Source organism: Branchiostoma belcheri, unplaced genomic scaffold, assembly GCF_001625305.1.
Source record: "Branchiostoma belcheri isolate BF01 breed outbred unplaced genomic scaffold, Haploidv18h27 scaffold18, whole genome shotgun sequence".
Classification (NCBI taxonomy): domain Eukaryota; kingdom Metazoa; phylum Chordata; class Leptocardii; order Amphioxiformes; family Branchiostomatidae; genus Branchiostoma; species Branchiostoma belcheri.
In genome coordinates this window covers 1,147,789-1,173,404 of record NW_017803268.1, presented here as the reverse complement: position 1 = coordinate 1,173,404, position 25,616 = coordinate 1,147,789, and the positions used below count along the sequence as shown (strand labels likewise).

The window sequence follows — 25,616 nt, the reverse complement described above, 5'->3', positions numbered from 1 at the left end:
ACTTGACTGCTATGGGACCGGTGAGGTGAGGTGAGCTACCATACAAAAATATAACGCCATGCTAGTCCTACACTCTGTGGGGGATTTATAAACAAATATACAAGTAAGAAGGCCTGTCAAATGCATACACAAATAGTCCTGGTTAATCTATAGACACACACCCTTACACATTATGAGGTAAGTTCATCTGTGTTTGGTTGTAATCATAGTACAATCTTTGTGTAGGAATAAAGTTGAACGTTTTACTATCCCTGCACAGTCTGTAAGAATTTATGACTTCGTTACTTTGCACCTGTTGTTTATGGACAGGTGAGACCTTCAAGCAATTTGTCAAATATGTTTTATCCCTAGGCTAATAGATAAACTCGTTGAAGGCCATTTCATAAAACGACCACCTAAAACTGTAACGTCTTGCTAGTTCTACATAATGGTACACTATGTACATGTGTGTAATATACGGTGTACGTATTTGATTCTATGGCTGTTCCAGACTAAGTTCACTTCATATGAAAACTCTTTAAAGGGATGTGCATGATTTTGAAGAATATTTGAGAATCATGGTTTGTGGTCCCTCTTGTTTCATTAGTCATTATCCAGTTAACAATCTAGCGTCATATCCGCCGTTTCCCTACAAAGAAAGTTTTGTCTAGCAGAATAATATATTACGAAGTGTCACTGTATAGAGTAAGAGCCTCTCCCATAGTTCGACCGTTCTGGTTAGAAATCCAAGGCCTTCGACATATCCATAGCTTAAGTCTTAGTCTTTTTGCTCATTTCTAGTTCTATGTTATGAACTGACAGCATCAGAACGCAATATGTACCCTTGCTGACTTTGTTCGCTCTTTGTTGTAAAGGTTCAGGTCCGGCGCTCCCAAACAAAGAAACGACAAGGCGCCGGCGACAATCTTATCGTTTTATCGGGAGTTAGAACACTGTGGACAATGAACTACAAACAAATGGAGGCGACAGTTGAATCGCTTCATTATCAGGAGTTAAAAGATAGTTTGAAGGCAAATTTCACACTTTGCAAACAGGCTGACTAAAGCATAACAAGCTACCCTTGTTCTTAAAATGCACCTAATTGTTCGCAGACAAATTATATACAAGAACCAAGTGGATCTCATGATCAAATGGTCTAACTCGAAGCTACCAATTATGTCAGCTGAGTTCATTCCACACTACAGTAAACTAGAATGTCTCATGTTTTCAGACAAAGCTGTAAACTAGACGATCTGTGAGTTTTCCAGTGCTTTGGCAAACTCTAAAGATCTCTTCACAGACTTCTTCTACTCGATTAGGTAGTGAAATTTCTGCTGGGTCGTGTACGGTGACTTTCACATGTAAAGCCTGAGTATTAAGCCTCTGCATCTGGTAAATTACGGCACAAATCCTCCAGCTTAGCTTCACGCCTTTGGCGAGTTCTGTCAAGGTGACCTGGACCCGGTGGAGATTCAGAAACGTGGGACTTGAGCAATATGGCTTCCCCTGATACCAGCTGTCTTTCACTCACACATTTACTACCCCCTCCCACGCAACTAACTGTTTTATTTGCTCACACGAACTCTGACTATCGTCAAACTTATGACTTCTTTCCATTGCCACTTTATAGTGCTTGTTACTTTCAGTTATAGCTGGTAGCTTGCTGATCCTTTCAGCCATTTTGAATACGTAGCTACAATACTATAGCCACGGTATCTGATTTCTACGTGGTATATAAGCCTGTTGAGCTTAATTTCGTCAAATGTAAAAGTTGAGGGCCCATGGCTAGCTCTCACAGTACGCTACTTACAGTATTTTGTAGAGATCCTTCTACTATACTCGTAGAACAGACGACAAAATGCAGCACCAACCTTGAATGTATTAATCCAGAGGTGTTCTATGGAGTGAACTGAATGCCGAAGTGCACATGGTTGAACAAAGGCACAGCATTGTCTCTGTATCCGCCCAGATTTTTGTCGCAATCACTTGGCGATCAACCCAAAGAATAAAGACTCACGTTTTGAAACTCGTGCTTTTGAACATTAGAGGATTTGCCTGATTGGAACGAGACGTTTGAGTGTGTTCTACTCGGTCCTCGATCAATGATGGCGAAGTGTCGAACAAAGAAGATTATCCAGTTAAATTTGCCACACAAATTTCGCTCGTTAAGGTCAAAGAGCATGACTAATTCACCAATCAGAAACGTTGTAAGATCTTTTAAGGTCATTCACGGTCGTATGGTCTTGATACGGAGAAACACGTGAAAATTGTGATAATTAGCATATCGTTGACACGATAAACCACGAATTTGGAATCATTAAAAATCACGCATTTCTTTGAGCAGTTTAATTTAGATAGATAGATAGGTGCGTGTGAATATAAAACAGAGCAAATGCAGTTGGGCCTAGAGTTTTTGAGTATGCCAGTACTTAAATTAGGACGAAGACACACCATTCAACCATGAAATTAGTTAACCAGACGCACATCTGCAGTGAGTCTACTTTGCACGATTCCAGACGTGATTTTATCTTGAAAGTTTGACTTTCTTCAGAGAATCGCTATCCGCAATCAGAGCTTGATTTCATTGCGTGACGATCCAGTCATTGTTCACGCAATCCTGCCCTTTTTTCACACACGAACTTCTGCGACCTTTTCCTAAATGACTATCTACTTTCGTAATGTTTTTCGTCGGTGAAATATTTTCTTGAAGTCGCAAAGATTACTCTTTCCGGAAGCTACCCGCTAGGAATGAGGGATTGTCCCTGATCGAACGCCATAAGGTCACTCGTTAAAAGCACCTGGTGAAGTGTGTATAACGACCCTGTTGAACGGCCCTGCGTGTTGTTCGACAATTTAGCCGGTTGGTTGTCCTTAAAATAGAAGTGTTTTTCACGGGGTTGGGGAAACCTTCTCGAGAGAACACACAATGCAATTGCGTCTATTCATCAACGTGCGTTTTAGTCGTAGCAAGTCTTCAAAATTCACAGGTGTTAGTTCAAGGCACTCAAAGTGATTTTAGCGCAGTAAAACTGAATTTTCAAAGTCAACTTTCTGGTTATTTTTTTAAATGAAGCAACTTAAAAATTTATCAACCCCATTCCGAGCTGGTTCTAGCTATTTATTGGTGGTACCAAAAATAACAAGGGACTCCTCATGTGGCTTAAGCTTGCTCCTGGGCTATTTCAATTTTTTCCAGAATAAAATAATGACGAAATGGCTCCCACTGCCTCCTGAGAAGAAGTCAAACCCCCTAATAGCATGACAAGAATAGTTTCATAGAATAAAATAGAATATAGAATAGAATAGAATAGAATAGAATAGAATAGCAGTTACCTTGTTCCTATTACCTGTTCACATATTTCATATTTACTTTTTATCCTGTATGTATACCAACGTTATTAGATTTAAGTAGAGATAGTAGGTTCGATAAGTATATCGTACACGTAGAAGTTCATGTTAGCAAATAGTCTTATATCACCACATTTTTCTTGTCAATGTCTGTATGCAATTAGCCCTCGGGCATGAATTTGCAATAAACAACTGAATTCAACTGAATTAATGTCCATGTCAGACAGATTCCCTCACACAGAGTTTTTCTTGTCTTCCCACCCTGAAATTGCATCGGACGTCCATACGTGTATTGATTGCCCAGTGTCTGTATGTATGGCATTAGCGTTAAAGCGCCTCATGGCGTAACAGAGAAATACTGCACTTCCAGTCGGTACAAAGTACAAGCTAATTGAATAAGTCACCATACCTTTATTTCCAAGCAAGAAAAATTATAACGATACAAATGAATAATTCTAGCTTGCAAAGCAATAAAGACCAACCTCAGAATGTAATCTCAAAGAAACTAACAGCGAATTAACATTATGAGACTGGTATTATCGTGGTGTATTTAACAGAATTAAGCAACCTAACGTATTTGAACAAATTTGAACAAAGCTTAAATCACGTCGACAAGATATGAATACCAATACCGGTACCAATAAATACAATGGTATAGATTATGAGGTAGTTACTCCATTGTTTGTCTCCAATCCAAAAGTTCATGTTTCCGTTATAGATAGATGTCTTTACAGAAATGATATTGCAACGATTAGATGTTGCAAAATTAATTTCTTCCCTTTTCCCGTATCAACTCACTACCCCCCTCCCCTTACAGCTAAGTATCTCTCCTCTTCACCATAACTACCATGACACCTTCTTTGTCGTCGTTGAGAAGCACGTGTGCCCGCGAGTTGCCCACTTTTCCGTCATTATTTTTCACGTAGGCAGCATCCTCGTTATTTGAGTGGTAGAGAAGCCTGATTTCGCCCTCATCCGAGTATACATTATTCGAGAAGTCGTTGTTCTTTTTTCCTGGTGACGGTTCGGTCTCCCATGTCGTTGGTGGGAAGGTTTCGCTCTCTGTTGCGCTGTTTTCTTGTCCGGAAGTTTCATACATGTCAGACACCAACTTTGGAGACCAAGCCTTCTTCTTACGCGTGGGTTCCGACATGCTCAGTCCCCCGTCTACATTTCTCCCATGATGCTTTGCTTTCTTGTTCCGCGCCGCCATCTTGGATTCTGGTGGAGTAGCAGGGTTTCGTCCGAGGCTCCCCAAGGAGTCTGATGGAGAAACTGTCCTCGAACTCTTCCCACCACGAAAGTTCAGCGCGATCCTCGAGCCAAGCAAACTGGTTACTTCTTCTCCCTCGGACTCTGAGGAATATGACTCGAGATATGGAATGCTTGGTTTTCTGTGTTTTCCCGGCGTTCTTCGTTGTCTTCTGTCCGAGTTCAAATATGGCGGAAGGCTTTGCTTCCTTGGCGCAAAACTGTTGGCATACACGTTGTCCAAATCATCTCCTGCTTCTTGTAAGCCAAAGAAAGGCGACCGCTGTATTTCATCCATGTACCGCCGGCGCGTTGCAGGCGACGCAGTCGGACAGGTGCGATGGCGTTTGCGGGTTGGGAAAATGACCTTGGGCTCTGTGATGTTTCCCTTGAATTTCCTCATCCTTTCTCTCACCATGTGGTCATAGATATCTACCTCTAACGCCTCACTGCTGTATCCGTCAGCTTCAAAAGAATCTCTGTAACTCTTCAGAGACTCTAGTCCTCTCAGTGCTGGCTCAGTGCTCCGGCGTCCTTGAATAGGTGACTGTCTAGGCGACCTCTTAGGACTTGTAGAACGTACAGGCATGCAACCAGTACGAGGTGACCCCTTTGGTCGTACGGCCATTTCGTTGTATGCGTTAGGCGAAGCAAAATGCTGCGACTCAGCCATGTTTTGATCGGGGTTAAGATGGCTACCGATTCCTTCCTGTGAAATGACAATGTCGGGGATAGAGCGTTCCCTGCTACTTCCCGTTTTTGCTGACATCGGCAAAGGCTGTGACCTATGTCGAGATCTCCGCTGCTTTCTGTCTAAGCTTTTAGTGGTAAAATAGTCAGGCTCAGTGGCACTATCCTGCTGTTCCATAAACGCAGGAATCATGAACTTATCAAGGGATCGCTTCTGATATTCGGCCATGCTGTTCACGGATCTTTGACTCGGGGATTTCTGTTTGACTCCTCCAAACCTACTTGACTTCTGGTAGAAGTTGAGTGTAGTAGAGTCAACATGATCATGATAGTCTAGTGCGTTTGAGACGCGCCTTCTTGCTTCTGGTGTACCGGGAAGACTTTTCGTGTAGAGAGGGATGTCAGTTTGCTGGCGTGACGCCCTTCGTCGTCCTTCTGGTGTTCCTGGAAGACTTCTGGAATCCTGTCGGTACATTTCTTCCAATTTCATCTCAAGATCACTTCCTGCCCGCTTCTTTCGTCTTCCTCTCGCTCGAGGTACCTCAAGAAAGTTGCCTGCCGCGTGATATGCATTGGCATTAGGATCCAAGGAAAGGTGTCTTTTATTTTGGAGTCTCTTTTCGGTCGTACTCTCATCACCAATGTTCGAAATGCTACCTGTATCACGACAGCCTTCGGAAAATGACCGCCTGTACTCTGGTCTCATGTCTTTCCTGCGTAAACCACTAGACTTCAAGACAATTTCGTCATCCCCAAGCCGTTCTCCTTGGTCGCTGTTTGCTCCATGTTTTCTTTTTTGTCGGCTTCTTCTTGATGTGGGAGTCGAATGATCTGGTTTGGTGTCCTGTTCTATTACTAGCATCTCAAACTCATCAACATTGCCAGATGTGTCACGGTGTCTCCTGTTTACCTTTGAACCTCGTCTTTTATCTATTGCTTGCTTCTCACTGGTACACTCATCGGGCGAATGATATTCGCTTCCAAGCTGTTCACTTCCCATTCCGTTTCTTTCATCGTTAACACAATCGGGAGTCGCCTTGAGCCTTTTGTTTCTCATCTTATCTTGACTCTTATTCATATCTTCGTCCGTCAAACAGTTAAGATCAGAGTACCACGACGGACTCAAGTGTAGTTTTTGGTCTTCCTGCTCGTTCAGCAGTTCGTATTTTGCCTGTTGTCTGATTTTGTCGCGACGAGACTTTGAAGGAGAAGGTGATCCTTGTCGACTGCTACTTTCTTTTTCCTTCCGCAAAACGTCCAGCCTGTCAAAGATCTGTCTCTCAGACTGCTGAGGAGCTTTATTCTTTCCATCGCCGCGAAGAGACAACTTAGACATGGATTTAAACAGTCGACTGAAACTTTCAGCTCTCTTGGTGGTAGGCTTCTCCTCTTCTGGCATTAGTTTCATTTCAAGTTCCTCCAGGTACTGGAATACAAGGATAACCACATGTAACACTGTGCTAAAGTTTGCCTAGAACAATAATGTTTGGCTGGTAGAGACTTAAACATGGCAATTACAAACTTGCCCGCACTGGTCATTTCTTTTGATTGACGTTGTCACTACTCTCTTCACAATCACCTTCAGAAGCTGCCATCACAACCATCACTGCCATTCAACCATTATAATCTGTTCTTACTAATGATATCAGTATGATTATGATCTTAATCATCATTAACACGATTAAGCCAAAAATTACAAGCACCATTAATTAGCATCTGTACCATTGACAATTTATCTTCATTGTCAACGTTATAACTTACGCCATTAATTAAGATTGAAATGTCCTATATCAAGTTTTATGAAATCTGAAAAATGTACAAACACCGCAGCAACTTGTAACTATCTTAATGGTTACTGAGGAATTTTGAGTTATTGTCTTATGGATATTTAAACGAAGGCGTGAAAAATAATGCATATACCTCTTTGTTGATGTCTTCCCATCTTTTACACTTGTTGTTTGCCATAAGGAGGCCTCCAATACAAACCAACTGTGGAATGAATCAAACATTGTGGTATGTTTATCTGTACCATACGTTTTCTTAATAAGATATAAATTCTGTACATTGTGAATTGTATACAAGTATTGATGCATGCAGTTGAAGTTAAGGCTGTAAAATAATTTTTATGTAAAATAAATTAGAAAACTGATAGTTTCAGAAGTAAACGTGAATAAATTGAACCGGATTCTCATATTGATTTTCGAGATGCCACCATTTGTTTTGCTAGGTTGCTAGGTTGTCATTTCAATTTGCTCCCTCTGTTGAGATAGGGACAAATTGCAATGTGCACCTGTTTCTTTTCATAAAACCGTTTTGAGAACAATCTAGTTTATAGAACCATTTTGAGAAAGAAGTTAGTGTATAAATGCCTTTCAAACTTCTCCTTGCATGCACTCTACGGTTGTGTAGAAGAAACATCCGGCATTATGATAAGTTATTGTAACATTTTGCATAACTCTAACAATTACTAACGCTGTGTTCAGTTGGAACTTAAAAATTTATGTTGTGCAGGTCTTTTCCTTTTAGCATGGCCACTGAGTCTGTTGATTATTTCATTAAGAATGGGTTAAGATGATGTTTGGGTAACAAAACAGTTTTTAAGTCACCCAGACGTGATTACGCCCGATGGAGTCACCCAGAAACCAAACTTTCCAGTCGGACGACTGAATTTTTCATGCCGATGAATAGAATGTGATTACAACCCCGGATGTACATCCGGTATGGTTTTGTAAAAAAATGCCACTATTTTTAACATCACATCATTACAGATATTTGTGTTTAACTCATCTCTTACGGATGGTTTTTACACTGAAGATGTAGATTCGTTATATGTATGAAGGAAAATGTTAAAGTGACATTATTAAACATTTAGCACCAAATATTGAATTTTTTTATTGCTTGTAACTTGTAATTCGCTTCCCCTTTTGAACATATTTGTGCATTTATCTTGGATATTCGTACATGTATTGTTGGCGCTAAAACAGCCCACACGAGGCGCAATCATTGTGTAAACTACAAGGATTTAAGCAAACATGGCTGACAGCTAGCCAAATTTTAAACACACTCGTAAGGCGTCATATTTTGGCCCGTCCACCTTCCTGAATGACACTTACTTTGTAAAGAAATGACCAGAATGTTTTGCATCGTTCTAATGTTACAGGATTTCTAATGTTTCAGTTTTTGATGTTAAGAATATGCTAAGGGTATATCTTATCTTTTAATCGTTCTATTTCGAAGGAGGTCATCCACCCGAGTGACCTCGGTAGGCCTCGGGCTATCTAAAACAGGAATAGTCCGACAATAAGCACATAAGCCTTCCACCGCCGATTCAAGGAACCTAAAGAATTACTTATAAGCTAAAATTAAGGAAAAACACAAATCGGTGAAGTACACAAAATTTAAAATGAGTATTTAGAAAAAATGCATTGAGTAAATGTATGATCTCTTGTCTTTCTAAAGCCCGGAAAAGCACTCGACGGCTGTACCTTGCCAGAGGCAAAATAATGCAGTGTTTATATATTTACCATGACAAAACCATGGAGATATCAGATAGACAATATCGTAGTGCACTAGTAATTCGGACACGTTGCGTATAGCTGGTTATAACAAATGTTGATATAGTTTAGTGCAGGGTTGATTTTACATTTTGCACTAATATGAAGGTTTTTTGGGAGGATTTGGGCACCTGTTAGCTATTTTGGGTCACCCTCTAGTGCATAAAATTGTCCAGATGACTCACATATCCCGGACGTTTGAAACACTATAATTATCGCCATTTTAACGAGCCACATGGCTGCCTGTACCGGCTGGAACTAGTGCTACACTCAGTAAATAGTTTGAAAGTCTACTAGACGCAAAACTCTTCCAAACGTTTTAAACTTTTTTTTAAGTTCCGCGACTACACATCTGTATAGGGCATTAGCACTGCATTGTTAGCCTCCATCAGGCCTTTCTACGGGAATACGGATCGTAGAAATTTTGGCAAAAAAAGGGAGTAAAATTGGCCCAGGGAGTCCGGTCGCGGGGAGGTAGTTTCTTTCCCTCCTTCCTTGGCCAATTTTAGTCTCTTTTTTGCCGAATTCTACGATCCGTGTTCCCGTAGAAAGGCCTGGCGGAGGCTAGTAGATACATGTGATGCCATAACGTCTTGTCTTATTCAACAGTTTTTATTGAAGAAAACTGCAAATTAATTGAAAGTAATTCTCATGATAAATTGGTAACATGCACACTAAACTACGAAACATGTTCTGATAGAAAAACTGTTGAGAATACTTACAAAAACGCCGACCCAGATCGGGATAGCAAACTCGTCGATCAAGTCGGGGTTGTTCCAGTACATCAGAGCTCCGACCCCGAAGAAAATCGAGATTCCTCCGAATATAGACGTGAAGAGCCCGAAGAACCAACAACAGCGATCGTACCAACAACTCGCACAGCACTTCGCCATCTTGGTTCTCTCTGACACAAAGTTGTTCGTGACCGTTCAGTGGAAAGTTCAGCCGGATTCTGTGGTTTACCCGTCCGCAATTTTACCCGTAAACAACCAGAGCCATTGTCCACCTAATAAGCACTTTTAACTGACGACTTCGTGGTCATTCTGGCTTGGAACAACCTCCAAACACTGCGTAACACAAAATTATGGCTCAGTTGCCATCCTTGAAAGTGTTAAACGACCATTTCCGACGATAACCAACCAACTTTTGGCAACTCTTTCTGAATACCCTCTGTGAGTTACAGGTGCGTTCCTTACTCAAGTATTTCCTGTGGTGACTCAACCCACGCAAAGCTTATCCGGTGAAATCCCTGGTATGTTCTTGTAGCCAGCTTCTTAATAATAAGCGCCTTCTGTTAAGACCTTGGTCCAAGCCTAAACGTTGTTGTCAAAATAGTTTCTTCATCCGACTAAGTCCGCGCCATTCTTTTCTGCTCTCGACTGTTTGTGTTGGAATGAGTCCTGTATCCGAAGGGCAAAAAAAGATTAACTCTTCTTCTTTAATCATCTAAGACAAATAGCAACAGGCACAATGTGATTTTTGATGTCTTAAAAGTTGTCAGTCTCAAGACGATCAACTTAAGTTCTTTCTATTTGCTAATATTTCATTGTGAACATTTAGTTCGAAAAGAAGAGTTAGAATTCTAATTAGTACAGCTTATATTCATAGTACAAATGAGCATACGGGACTAGAACTGAGTATCGAGATCTTTACAACGTCCTTTTTTGGTAACAGAAAATTAGTCATGAAAATTACCTCAATTTTTTCACGTCCATCTGAAATGTGTCATCTCTAAGTAAGATTTGAATGGCTCAGCAGAAGTCACCGGGAAGCAGGTGAAACGTAGGCGGGGTGACTGTGTCAGATCTTCCCACGACGTCAGAGGAAAGGTGCGGCCCGAGGTTGGCTCCAGGCGCGATTTGTGCCGAACAATTAACGCCCAGCATGCATACAAGGCACAGGCACACTGCAGGTACAGGTCAGACCAATCAGGCCATGTTGATTTGATTCTATGGATGACATCCTCTGGAAGCCCCGAAACTAATGCGAGCGTGAGAGTAAAAAAAAGTTTGGCAAAAAGGTGCCTTCATTATGAAATCTACCTGGTCATGAAGGTTGAAATAACAAATGACCAAACACACAGAGTAATATTTTATTGGCATGGTGAATAATAGACTTATCATTTCTTCTTGTCCTTTGGAATGGATTTGAGAATTCTGCGACACAAGTATCATTTTCCAATTTTTTTAAATTAATATTAACATGGCATATACTAGTATTTGCTCATTTTGCAGCTACTTTGTCCGATTTACAGTATGGTGAATTTTTTTTTTGGGGGGGGGGGCAGACTTCTTGCCCTTTGGAACTGATTTTGGAATTCTGCAACACAAGTATCGTTTTCCAATACATTGTATTTTTTTTCAATGTACGGCATATAATTGCTCATTTTTCAGCTATTTTGTCTGATTTACAATATCGTCGAATTTTTTTGTGAGGGGGAAAACGACGAAAATTCATGCCCGCGCGGATGTCATCCATGCAATCAGATCAACATGGCCTCACCGAACAAAAAGGCCTGCTTGGCAGGTGCGATAATTAACCCGACTAGTGGGACCTATTGTGTGGACTCGGTACCCGGAGGCGATCATGGGAGCACACAAATCGGGCTCAGGCGACCAAGGAGCTACGGGGTCGAGGTTTTGCCCTGGTGTGACGTCCTAGAGAAAGAACAGGTGTAAATCTAAATGTGTTCTGAAGATGCAAATTTATTTATACTTCTGATAAACAAACTCCGAAACCTTGCATGCCACTTTTAGGAGGGGCCTAAGCTTAAGTGTAGGTGTGTTTGGGAATGTCAGTAAAAGTACGTTTGAAATGCAACCGCACATGTACAGTTAACAGGAGCCACACAAGAGTGAACAAGCGACTTCGTATATCACTAGTGCGGTATTCTATGTATGTCTGTGACTGCATTTTGTAGATATTGGGAGTGACTTCAGCTACGTCTCTACTACAACACGGTGGTGTTTTGTCTTATTGAAAGACTTAAAAGCTTGCTGCGCCAATAGCTATTTTCTAACACTTTTCACTGCCTAAAACTATCTACTAGTCTAGCTAGTTGAGACTTTGAATAGCAGAATACACAGTGTGACTGCCCAGATAGAAAATATATAACGAGGACAGAGATTTGTTTATTGTGTGCAGGATTTGTTGAGGGATGGCACCAGTAGAGTGAGATTTGTGCAAAATATTTTTTCTGTTCTTGTTGTCGCTTTGAAACATACGCCTTTGGTTACAGGAATGCGGTTATACCAGTAAGTAAGACGCATATCTGCAATCTGTCCGTAGGGACATTTGTGAATTGGACCGTGTGACAAGTCCCTAAGGAATCATTTTAAAAGGATTAGGTAGTCTGAGTTTTGTTATGAAAGCATAGTGTTGGTTATGAGGTCTGTAGAGAAGGGTATTATACGCTGAACGTCTGACGTTTACAATGGTTTTGCCATTTTTACCTTCGCCAAGAAGGTTATGTTTTCAGAGGCGTTCGTGTGTGTGTGTGTGTGTGTGTGTGTGTGTGTGTGTGTGTGTGTGAGTGTGTGACGTTGTGTGTCTGTGAACACGATAGCTTGAGAAGGCCTTGATGGATTGTCTTGATACTTGTTAGGTGGGTAGGTCTTGATGAGACCTCAAAATGATTAGATTTTGGACCCCCTGGCGGTTTGTTATGGTACTGCAGTTGAACTTCCGGTTTTGAAACCTGATGATCTAGACTTGATAGGCTGACGAAATTTCAATGGTAGGTAGGTCTTGTGCTGGAAAAGACGTGATGTGAGTTTGGGCCCTATAGCGGTTTGCTCTGGAACTGCAGGGCTATATGTTTAAAAAATATTCAAAAGAGATAGAGGTAGGTAGCTGAATTTTCATTCATTTTTTATCCTGAGGTAAAACTTAGTACATATAATTATATCATCTAATCCACCTTCTTCGCCACATTTAAGTGCCTGGCACCGAGACGGGCCGTCATTGGTCGTCGTCATTAGATTAGCAGCTTCTCATTAATTAGACAGGGCCGTTTTGCACACCTGTATAAAAAAGAAAATTGGCACATGGTCCCTTCAAAATGGTGCTTTCGTACGACGGGTAAATTCTGGGCTGATTTTTACTAATTTTGGGTACTTTTTGTTGTTTTTGTCGGTAGATTATTTTTAGTGAGTGTGCAGCAGAATGACTGGGAGTTTTCGTTGTGGACTTGTGCCGTTCTGGTGATGTTTTGAAGAGAAAATGCGGATTTCCTGACCAAGTGAATTTTGGAGAAGACAGTTGGGAAGAGTAGCGTGGCTTATTGTTACAGGTAAGTCAGCAAATTGTTTGGCTGACATTCTTCCCTAGCAACTATAGTATGAACAAGTCAAGTTATATTCCGTAAGAAATTACCCTGTTCTAAATTAGAGAGCGACTGTTGTTAATTTTAGACAGGCTTTGAAAAAGTCTATCACGTTGCCACTCTTTCAACATTCTCTAATGTGCTATGTGCTTTTAGGGTTCTAAATGTAATGTGCATGTCTGTTTTGTCAATTGTTCAGCTTTATAAGGTTGCATTTCGTTGAAAGAAATTATGTATTGAGCGACCTTTTTTGGTTATCTACACGTGGTTCAAAACACATGTTGGAATGTGGCTGTGTACATAGCTAAATATATTTGGTGCTCCCGCCAAAAACTCGAGTTAACAAGGGGTTCTCAAAGCTTCAAGGCGACAAAAACTCGAGTTAACAAGATGGGGTTCTTAAAGCTTCAAGGCGACCAACAAGCATTTGGTATTGAAGACAAGAATGTAACATCTAATGAATGTCTGTGTAGTCGGGTGGCGGCTGACTGATGACAGTAGTGAGGACTACTTTCTGAACCTGGCGAGACAAATTGGACCATACCAGATGATTTGAAGACCTAAGAGTAAAATCAGGTGAGGAAAATCCCAATTCTGCATTTTACTTAACATTTCCTCGGTATTATGTGAGGCAAGTGTATAGCTGCTGACTGATGCTGTAGTGAGGACTACCGTCTTAAACTGACAAGACAGATTAGACCAGATCTGATGATTTGAAGACCCAACAGGAATATTAGGTGTTAAAAATTTGAATTCCGCATTTTCTTTACAGCTATTTGGTGTTATTTTAGACACGTGCGTCAAGAAAAATCCCAATTCTGCATTTTACCTACCACTTTTGATGTTATTTAAAGCAAGTGTGTAACTAATGTCTGTGTTTAAGTTAGGTGTCTACTGACTGATAGAGTAGCGGTGAATTCTTTGTAAACCTGACAAGAGAAGATTGAACCACACCGGGTGATTTGAAGACATCAGATGACAAACAGGTGCCTACTATTATTTACAAAACGTAACATCTAATTTCTGAATAATTAGGTGGCTGCTGACGGATGCAGTTGTGGGGACTCCTGTCTGAACCTGACAAGAGAAGATTGGACCAGATCAGGTGATTCAGAGACACAAGAGCAAGATGACAACAACATCCACAAGTAAGACATTGCCTTAGAAGATCTGTTAATTTGACTATAGAACTATTCTCTTATGTCTTACACTTTATAGAAATAACACACAAAACATCTTTCACATCCTATTTGTAAGTGTATCTTTTACTTGAATAAATGAATGACTAGCATATTGTGCTTTACCTTGAGTTAAATCTTTACCTGGTAGCTAGTTGCTCACTCATACCTGGCATCCATTGTTCTTTTATAATTAGGTATAATTAGGGTCAGCAGTACTGATGTTCCTGTCCAAACCAGGCCAGCTGAGGGCTAGCAAACCAGCTGACTTCAAGTTGACGACAAAATGAATTGAAGAGTTTGTACGGGTGAGACAAATTGTTTCACAAGTTTGTTTCTTCTATAAGTACATATATTAGCAAAGCTGGATAGTTTAATTGCAGGATTTTATCATATTTTATGGTCATTCCATGTTGCCTTAAAATTCAGTTTTTGGGGCATCACGCTAATATGACTTGACGACACAGTGAAGACTCTGTACAGGTGGGACAATGCCTTTCGATTTAGTACTTTTTTTCTGATTTGTTTAGAACCCGAAAGGAATATTAAACACACGACTAGTAGGGATACATGTATGTGTAAAAACACATTTCCAGAGCCAAACAATCTGTTTAAGCAATTAGAGATAAATTATCAAATTCTTAAGTTATAAATCTTTGTCAGTTTATTTCAGATGTTTTTTTTTTTTTTTGCATTAAACTTATTATCCTTTCATCTACATTTAGGTAGTTATGTGTGTGCTGACGTTCCTGTCCTGACTGGGAGAAACCTGTGATGATGGTTGACTTCTGTGCAAACAAGACCATATAACTGGATGGCTCAGTTTCACCAGTAATTTGACTTGAAGACACAGTGAAGAGTTTGTACCTGTCCAGGTGAGGCAATACTTCACAACTTACATTTTAAATATTACCTCTTCTTCGATGTACTAGTATTATGAACTGCCTAACTTTTTATAAATCGATTCGAGCAACTTTCTTTACAGCGTACATGACTTATTCCTTTCCTCACACATATATTAAGAACTCGAGATGTAACATGCTACAAGTACATTGTACATTGGTAACACTTTTAAAATCAGTTTTCTACAGCATAACTCTTTCAAAATTTATTCAATCAATGGGATAGTTAAATTGCATGATGTTATCATTAGTTGCGAGTTTAGTTAATTTCATACGAGGGTTAATAAAAGAGATAATAACATTTATTATTTTCGTAAAAAAATTCCAGTGCTGTGTTAAATGACATTTAGCTGTTTTGATTATTGAGGAAATTGGATAGATTTGTTTTTGTACCGTTAACACTGTAAATTGATTTTACTGTGTGGAAGGTGTTCAGCACCAAGGACAGGTTTGTCTTTGTTTAAAAAGTGTCCATTCTACCACGGAATGAAGTCCCTGCAAAAAAAAAATAATAAATGAATTGGTATTGGCATTTTACATTAGAAAACTTGTTATGCAAGAAATGATACCTGATATTGTGGTAGCCTGGCCTGGCCGGTACCTGAGTTTCCGTAAACCCTGTTGTTAATTTGAGTTAATCCTCAGTCAGAAAATGTATAAGACTTGATGAAATATAGATATTGTTGATATGCAGGCTTCAATGTACTATATACTGTATATACATGTACTAAAATACATCAACCCCTCGCTTTTCCATGGGTATACTGTCGTGTCGAACAAGCTGCAATACTTAATACATGCTGCTATACTTAATACATGGAATTGATAGTGAGTTCAGCACCAAGGACAAGTCCACACTAAGACCACACAACACAGTATTTATGGGCGAACCCCTCAAAAGTAGTCCGGGCACAAAGTAGTGCTGCACAATACTAGAGAAGGGTGCAGAGACTGTTCTGTGCATGGCATCGATATAGAACGTGTGGAAAATGTTAGAGGAAGACGTCAGTTTTGAGACTGTAAATGTTGAATTATGGTGCGTGTTCAGTCGGCGTAGATTTGCGCTTGGATACTTGTCCCACCTGTGTGCGTCGGCTGCAGTTTCATGCCCTTTGACACTTGGGGTCTCCCATGTGTGCGGCGCGGCGTGTTGTGTGTGAATTGTCTCCAACTTTTGAGGTAAATTTTCGGCTTTTTGCCCGCAAATTATCCGTCTCAAGTGTACAGTATATCGTCTGGACGTTTCCAGGTCGGATGTGTGGCGTTCTTTGGATGTTTGACGGAGAAAACTTGGAGAATTTCCTGTCGCCGGCGGGCGGAGTTTTGGAGACTGGAAACGAATATGGCGACTACCATGGCGGCGTGGCGTGGTGCTGAAAAAGACAAGTTCTTGCGAGGTAAAAACAACAAATTAGCTCCTTGAATGTACATGTTTGTACTTCCAACAAACCTGTAGCAACAGACTATGTTATAATTCGTACGCTATATTCGGTAGAAATTTGCGTTTTGTGGAACGACATGTCGCACACATTTGTGGGCCATTTTGCACTCGAATTTGTTTTCATGAATGTCGTGGTTTGGGGGAACACTGAATATATTTCTTCCGTGTTTAGTGGCATTTAAAAAAGCTAGGGGAAATTTTCGCTGCTAAAACTGTAACAAACACGTTTTTGGCGACGCGTCAGGGGGGAGCCGTTGGTATACTGGAGTAGAGTAGAGCAGACTTTTCGTCTCGGTAGGAAGTTCTCTTCCATTGTGAGCCACTCCTTGTAGAGTAGACATGGTCCTTATTGCGTAGACATGGTCATCTTGTGGGGGTAATGTCTAGTGCCCGGGGGTTGTACACTACTGGGTGGCTTCTCATGTGTTTGTCAAGTCTGTTTTTAAAACTGTTCACGATTGGGGCTGTTACCACCTCCTCGGGTAGACTGTTCCACCATGTTACGACCCTGTTGCTGTAAAAGAACAGCCTTTTGTTGTTGTTCACGGATCTTCTGCTTAAAGTTTAAACTACCATCAGGAGGACCCATGTCCTCCCCCAATAAAGAAGTTACCTCCTGTCAGTAGCTAAATTGACCCCAACATCATAAATGGATTATAAGCCACGGGAATTCTGAAGCCGACTGGCACTGGAAACAATGGCAGCAGACGACAGGGAGTGATTTGCATATTAACTGACATCTGATCGGTTTTGAAAATTGTTGTACACATGTATTTATCTCCACTGGTTTTCAAAACATAATAAAAATAAATGCAACAAAAAAATGATCCAGCTTAGTTACAGAAAACCTAAACACCATCCATGTCACTGTAGAATTCCCATATGGTCTAGTGGTTAGGATTTGGCGCTCTCACCGCCAAGGCCCGGGTTCGATTCCCGGTGTGGGAACCAGTGTAGAATTTAGGGAATCCGTGTCTATCTGTCTAGTTAGTTAACCACTAAAGATAAAAGACACAGAGCCGGGTCGATTTAGATTGTACGGGTTGCTGTATTATGATGTATCTGCTGTACAAGTCAATACAGGTCAATGGTCTAGTCGTATGAGTTACAAGTACAATGGTCTAGGTTACAGGAGTGGAATCTATGAACTACAAGGAGTGTGTGTTACTAACCTGAGGTCCCGGTCTCGAACTAATTCAAATGGGAGCGGGCTAGCTAATATCTAATCCTGACGCTGACTGCTCTCACCAGTCATTGGCTAATCTAATGAGTATGTAAATGAACTAAGAAGCTGGAGGTATAAATATGGCTACTAAGCACTACGTCATAAGTCACTACGTCACCGGGAACCATAAATCACTAACTGACTGATCAGGGCTGTTACATCACAAGACCTGGCAGGCGTGATACATACAAGTTGAGGGCCTTCAGGTTCCAATTTGAACTATTTCAGCAGAGACTAACCCCTTGAAAGTTTGTTTCAAAAAGTCTGTATCTGTATTCACAAATGGCACTGAGCATCTTATACACAGCTGAACTACATGTAGATATTCTATTGATATATATATAATATATATCCTCACAAGATCATATATGTTGTGTGTCTAGAAATATACATGTAGACACACTTTTGGTGGCTTCTCTTGCAATACTGGAAACCAGCTCTGAAGTGCTGACTAGCCAAAGTCCCAATTTACCAGGAATGCCATAGTATCATGTGTGTTAGTATACTCTATATTCCTGTTGTAGAGTTAAAGTTGACATCTACTTTTCATCTACAAATCCATGTCTTATCTGTTGTGTCCAAAGTTTTGAAGAGTACTTGGGTACTTGGTACACTTTCTCTGAGCCTCTCCCCGTGCGTACAGCACGGGTGCCAGTTGTAGAATGAGCAGGTACTGTTTACAGTAGCCGAATTTATTGGGTGGTTTTATAGTACAAGCATGGTTCTTGTATTTTTGGTAGGCATCCCTGTGTCCAGCTTCCCGTGAATGTATTTGTAAGTCATAATCATGTCCCCATGTATTCTTCGGTATACCAGTGTTGGGATTCCTAAGTCTCTCCTCGTGTGGTAGGTTGGTTAGCCCAGGCAATTTTGCTTGCCCTTCTTTGTACATTCTCTATTTGATCAGCCTGCTTCCATTGGTGTGGGGACCAAACTGGTGCACCGTATTCTAGGTGTGGACAGATCAATGACTTGTATAGTAGTGAGAAGACTTCTCTATCGATGTACTCAAAAGTCTGCCATAGAAGACCTGTGAGCTGGTTGGCCTTTGCTGTCATTTTAGCAATGTGCTTGTCAAAACTCAGATCCTGATCAACTATGATCCCAAGGTCTTTCTCTTCTGTGGTAAATTTTAGTGGTATCAGATCTGATTTGCCCTTCATTGTGTATGTATATGTTGGCTGACCTGACCCAATCCTTAACACTGTACACTTGTCCGGGTGGAAACACAACTGCCATTTAAGTTGCCGCGTTTTCAAGTTGTTTTCAATTTGCTTGTTTTGAAGTACATTAAAGACCAACTTTTCTTTCTACATACATGTAGTTAGGTGTATCCTGATTCAGAAGAGTTAAGCAGTGCAGTTGTACCTGTCTCTGCCAGATGAGACCTGACAAGACACCACAGGATACAGGAGTTTCAGGTGAGAAAAATCTGCATAATTTTTTCAGTTTCTCAGTCAGTTATTTAGTGTTGCCTTTTGTCGGACTAAATTGTCTTTCTATATAGTTAGGTGTATCCTGAATAGTGGTGCATACCTAAACCAACATTTAGGTTCAGGTCCGGATTTAAGTCCAGAGGTTTAGGTTCAGTTCCGGACTTGTAAGTCCGGACCTAAACCCAATTGGCATATACAAAATTGCATGTTGGCAACCTTGCAATGTTGTCTGGGTGAAACTTTGGCCACATAACATGGAGGCCGGTACTTGACGATGCCCGATGGCAATGTTTTCTTCATTTTGCAGCAAAGATTTTGCAATTTATGGAAGGTTTTAGGTGGTTTGGAAAGAAAAGGGGTATGTGACATGGTCTTTTATGTTAATAAGTCCGGACTCGGTTCTTGGCTTTTAGGTTTTTTTGGACTTGAACCTAAACATTCTTACAAGTCCGGATCCAAGTCCAGTGAACCGGTATGCAGCACTAATCCTGAAAAGCAGCAGTGCAGTTGTACCTGTCTCCAACAGATGAGACCTGACAAGATACCACAGATGACAAGATACAGGAGTATCAGGTGAGAGAAATCTGCATACTTTACTGTTCTACCAGTTACATGTATTTCGCATTACATCTTTGCCCCAGACTAACATATTCATTATACATAGTATCCTGACAAGCAGCAGTGCAGTTGTACCTGTCTCCAATTGATAAGACTTGACAAGACACCGCAGACGACAGGATACAGGAGTATCAGAGAAATCCACATTCTTCACTTTTCTGCTGGTTTAGTCAGTGTTACTGTGTGTAACATCTTTGCCCCAGACTAACTTTTCTTTCTATACATAGGTGTATCCTGAAGAGCAGCTGCGAGTGCAGTTGTACCTGTCTCCACCAGATGAGACCTGACAAGACACCACAGGATACAGGAGTATCAGGTGAGAGAAATCCACATTCTTCACTTTTCTGCTGGTTATACATCAGTGTTACTGTGTGTAACATCTTTGCCCCAGACTAACTTTTTTTTCTATATAGTTAGGTGTATCGTGAAAAGCAGCAGTGCAGTTGTACCTGTCTCCACAAGATGAGACCTGACAAGATACGGATACAGGAGCATCAGGTGAGAGAAATCTGCATTCTTCACTTTTTACCAGTTACTTCGCATTTAATATCTTTGCCCCAGAGTAACATATTTTTTCTACATAGTGTTCTGAAGAGCAGCAGTGCAGTTGTACCTGTCTCCACAAGATGAGACCTGACAAGACACCACAAGTGACAGGATACAAGAGTATCAGGTGAGAGAAAGTTTTTTAGTGTTACATGTACATGTATATTCCTATTTGCTATCATCTAACTAGTGTATCCTGAAGAGTAGCAGTCAGAGGTGTGTCCTGATAGCCACATGTGCAAGGATTCTTTCATATTTGTGCATTAATAATTACCACTTATTAGGTTTTTAGTTAGGAAGCTGCTGCCTCCTGAAAACCTTTCCAGACCAGTCTTTAAAACTTTGAGTAAAACCAGGGTTTTAATGTTGAGCATAAAGTTGCATGTGGTTTATAATTTTAGCAGCATTCTTCATGTAAATGTCATAAATTTGCATGTTGTGTGATATAATTTCTTGTAAGGCCAATCGCTGTTTTCAATCCACTGACTTTTGTTCCATTGTCTTCAAGATGTGGACCCGGAGACCGGACTAAGAGGGACCAGACTTCTATTGGCCGAGCTGTGTGAAAGAAGATGGGGAGGTGTGAGTATGGTTTCTTTATTAACACAAGACAACACTCCACATGCCCTCAGGTGCACACACTTGCACTCACATTTCTCTCTTTTGCCCAGTTCTGCCTGTCCTTTTTCCGTGAGGAGCCATTAAACGTTTTGTCATAACCAGCCATGTAAATTCCATGATAAGCATCACTGAAAAATTCTTCGTATCGTGTAGTGGAATTTGCCAAATTGTCCCCAAAAGTTTTGGACCTTACATTTAAATTCTCTGAAAATGTAGTTGATTGAAATTTCCCTGCCCCCAAAAAATTATTAATATCTTAACCGGCTGCTACATTTTCAGCCTGAATTCATGTTAAATGTCACTAAAAATGTCTTCATACTGTGTAGTTGAATGAGCCAAATTGCCTCCCCCCCCCCCAAATTATCGCTTGGACCATTACACTTAAATATAAATTTTCAAACATGTTTTCCCACCTGAAAATACTTCGTATTGTGTAGTTGATTGGGCCAAATTCTCCCCAAATAATTCCTAGGACCTTAGCCAGCTGATTTAATTGTACGTCACTGAGAAATTCTTTGTATTTCATAGTTGAATGAGCCAAATTGCCCCCAAATTTATTGCTAGGACCTTTACACTTATTAATATCATAATGATAAAATCTCCAAACATGTTTTCCTGCCAAAAAAACTAAAACCAGCTGCTTAAAGTCCATGTACCTAAAACATTCTTAGCCGGCCGTTTTAATTCTATATCACTGAAAGTAAAACATTCTTCGTATTGTGTAGTTAAATGAGCAAAATTGCTCCAAAATTATCTCTTGGACCTTTACACTTAAATCTCGCAACATGTTTTCCCGCCTGAAAAAACTACCTTAGCCGGTCACTTGAATTGTACGTCACTGAAAATTTGTTTCGTGTAGTTGAATGTGCCAAATTGTCCCAAAATTGTTGCTTGGGCCTTTACACTTAACATCTCCTACCCAAAAACTTAGTATTGTAAGCGGCCGCCTAGAATCCACATCACTAAACAATTGTGTAGTTGCATGAGCCAAATTTCCCCCAAAATGCCCGAAAATTGTCGCTTAGACCTTTACACTTAATAAAATTCCCGACCACATTTTCCTGCCAAAAACCTAGTGCCCTGTCCAGCCACGCCACTGATTCGTTTTGTGTTGTTAAATGTGCCCAAAAATTGTTGCTTAGACTGACACACTGTTCCCGCCAAAACTGATTAGGACCCTCACCTGTCTAATTAATTGGATTAAAATTTTCCCGCCAAAAAACTTAGTATATACACCACTCTAACCTTGAACTTGTGCCCCCCTCCCCACTTTTCCTGCCCACCTCCCACACTTCTTCTACAACTCAGTATGTTAGTTACACTGTTCTCTCTCGACTTCTTCACACATGTAGTCACCACACTCTGCTACACAAACACTTGGTTGATCGAGTGCAGTTTTTCTAACACTTATACTTAAGAATAATCTCTCGCTCTCCTGGTCAGTCAATTGCACTGGTATACTGATGTGTCGAAGCATCAATGTCTCCGGAAAGACATCCCTCGGGGAGTACACTTAGTGCATTGACCGACCAGAAGAGCGAGAGATTATTCTTAAGTATAAGTGTTGGAAAAACTGCACTCGATCAACCAAGTGTTTGTGTAGCAGAGTGTGGTGACTACATGTGTGAAGAAGTCCAGAGAACAGTGTAACTAACATACTGAGTTGTAGAAGAAGTGTGGGAGGTGGGCAGGAAGAGTGGGGAGGGGGGCGGCACAAGTTCAAGGTTAGATTGCTCTATATATTAAGTTTTTTGGCGGGAAAATTTTAATCCAATTAATTAGACAGGTGAGGGTGCCATTACTTTGGGGAGGGGGGCAGGAAAATTTACATGAAAAAATCAGCACAGCACAACAAAAGCTACACCAAAATTGTTCAGGGAAATTTTACCTGATTACTTGTTTGGAGAATCAAACTTTTAAACATCCAAAGCGACAATTTGTGGGCAACACGGTTTGAATTTTTGGCTGGAAAATTTAACTCCGTCATATGTTTGGGTAGCTATAGGTTGGTCTGATGTACATGTAGGAAGATGAGTGCGACTATTTATGTTCGTTGTAAAAGTGTGACATACTGTGTGAGTGAACTTAAAGCGACACAAGAGGTTCAATAAAATCTGTCATATTATGCCAATATATGGTATGTCTGAAAAGTGATTCCTAACACTTAGTTCGCTAGTACAACATAGTTTAGAGCACTGCCGGCCGTTTGAAGTTGAGGATAGCGCCTAGCGTCCACAAATTGGTCGCCACCATACCTTTCGCAATGACATAATCGGAAAGTTCGTAAGAACGTTCAACTATCCATTCTTGGCGCGTCTCATCCAATGGTGGAAAGCGGTGAAAGTTTATCGGCGTAGACAGAGAAAAAAGAGATAGTAACAAGACAGAGAAAAAAGAGACAGTAACAAGACAGAGAAAGAATTGAGATCGCATTGCATCAACTGTGCAACGTTGACGTTGTTCTTAAGAACTACGAGATCATGTCATTGCGAAGGTATGGCGGCGATCAATTTGTGAACGCTAGGCGCTATCCCCAACTTCAAACGACCGGCAGCGCTCTAAAGTATGATGGACTAGCGAACTAAGTGTACAAATCACTTTTCAGACATACCATGCATAAGGCCACACCAAATTAATTTGTTGGTTCTCGGATTTTTTAGAATAAATATGAAGCGACAGGGTGAAGAAATAAAAATAGATTTAGGCATCCATGAAGTCAACACAAAAGGATGGGTTTATACTTAAACAATGAATTTTGAACTTTTAATTAAACTGTAGTGATAAATGGAAAAACTGTAACTACGAAGAAAAGGACTTTCCTCAATTGTTGAAGGCAAAATGACCATTTTTGAGTTGATTCAGAACCAGAATCATTTTTTTTTGGGCAAATCAGAAAAAAATGAAGAGGCGCATCCGAGAACCACCAAATTAAATTGGTGTGGCCTAACACGATGACAGATTTTATCAAACCTCTTGTGTCCTTTTTAACACATACAGAAAGAGAGCAATTGTGTTTTGTCATGCAGTGATCAGGAATCAGCAAAACAAAACTACACCTATTTTTACTGACATTGTTCTTCAAGTTCTAAACTTCTTTTCATGATTTAAGATAAACTACCTTGCTAACTTCCGTGACTTAAATGTGGGCTACATTTCATGTACAAGTAGATTAACTTTTTCAATAGAGATAGGCCGGTATAGAAGATTACCTGTATATGAAAGAATGTGTAAATATTGAATTGCAAAAGCTGTGGAAGACGAAATACACTTTATCTGGAACTGTTCATTGCATAAAAACACTCCAAATGAAATGTCTTTTGAAACTACAATTTATCCCAATTTCTCTAAACTTCTTCTATTCTTTTAACTAACCCAAAACCCACATATATAGAAGTCAAACCCTTCAGACATAGTTTTAGACATACATGTAGCTATAATTTTAGAAAATGACCTCTTGTTATTATGTAGATTTTAAAGTTATTATGTACTCTGTTTCAATATCCTTTTATCTTTGTTATTTGCAATAATTTTCAGTAATTTGCAATAAACTTATCATTAATGTGTCAACCTGTCTGTCTATGGTATTCTTAAGTTACACATACAGTTCCTAATATATTGAATCCCGAAACTTAAATGCAGCCTACATTTTCAGTAGAAAGCTTACTCCGAGTATTAACATGATACAATGTATAAACCTCTCACTGTAACTATCTGTTTTCAGATTCAAGCTCAGAAGAGGAGCAGTAAGATCTTCAAGTAGGTTTTGTTTTATATGCTGCACCCGAATTTTTTTTTCTGCACCTAATTTCTAGCTAGGTTTGGTGCACCAGTGCACCTATTCCCAAACATGAATTTCAAGCCCTGGTTTTCAGTTACCTATTGATATAATATTACCTAAGAAATGACTACAGTTGAATTTTAAGCCACTTGAAAGAATATTTCAAAATGTAATCTTTCGCAGAGACCATAAAGTGTAGAGGAAGGAGATCCGACTCACTGTAACTCAAGATCTCTCTACAGTTTTCTTTATTGTTAAACTACCTAAACTATCTATGACTATGACATAATTAATATGTTTAAAGTGAAGCTTCCCTTAATTTAACTGTATTTAACCCTTGCATTAATAAACAGAATGCAGTTTTCTTTTGCTGATTCCTTATTACTCAATTCCTCTCTTCCAAACATCACACACAGCTTACCTGTAGTACATTCACACCACATAAAGAAAGCACAACATTGCCTTTTACATTTTCTGTAAAGAAATAGGACACATTTCCAACAATCATTATGTGACCAAAGTATTTTCCCTAAAATCCACTCCACTAGGGACAAAACTGTACTGGTTATATTACAATGTATTGTGTACATCAGTCACAATATGTATCCTATTAAGGTGTCCACACTGGCTAATTTGGGCATTTTAAACTTTGCATCATTTTGTCACAAAGAAATTTAGAAAGAACTGTAGTTGTACTGAATATTGATACCTGGGTACAAAAGGGT

General features: G+C 40.1%; 1 protein-coding gene and 1 non-coding gene across 2 annotated transcripts; one reads left to right on the top strand and one right to left on the bottom strand.

Annotated features, from left to right (window-relative positions):
* Positions 1-3,573: 3,573 nt before the first annotated feature.
* On the bottom strand, positions 3,574-10,223 carry LOC109467483. Its single transcript, XM_019765497.1, has 3 exons — positions 9,545-10,223; positions 7,189-7,257; positions 3,574-6,694 (listed from the first exon to the last, which is right to left on the bottom strand). The coding sequence occupies exons 1-3, from the start codon at positions 9,713-9,715 to the stop codon at positions 4,145-4,147; spliced, it is 2,790 nt and encodes a 929-aa protein (XP_019621056.1). The 5' UTR covers positions 9,716-10,223; the 3' UTR covers positions 3,574-4,144.
* Positions 10,224-17,543: 7,320 nt separating this feature from the next.
* Positions 17,544-17,615, top strand: Trnae-cuc. Its single transcript has one exon. It is a non-coding gene; the product is annotated as a tRNA-Glu (tRNA).
* The last annotated feature ends 8,001 nt before the right edge of the window (positions 17,616-25,616 follow it).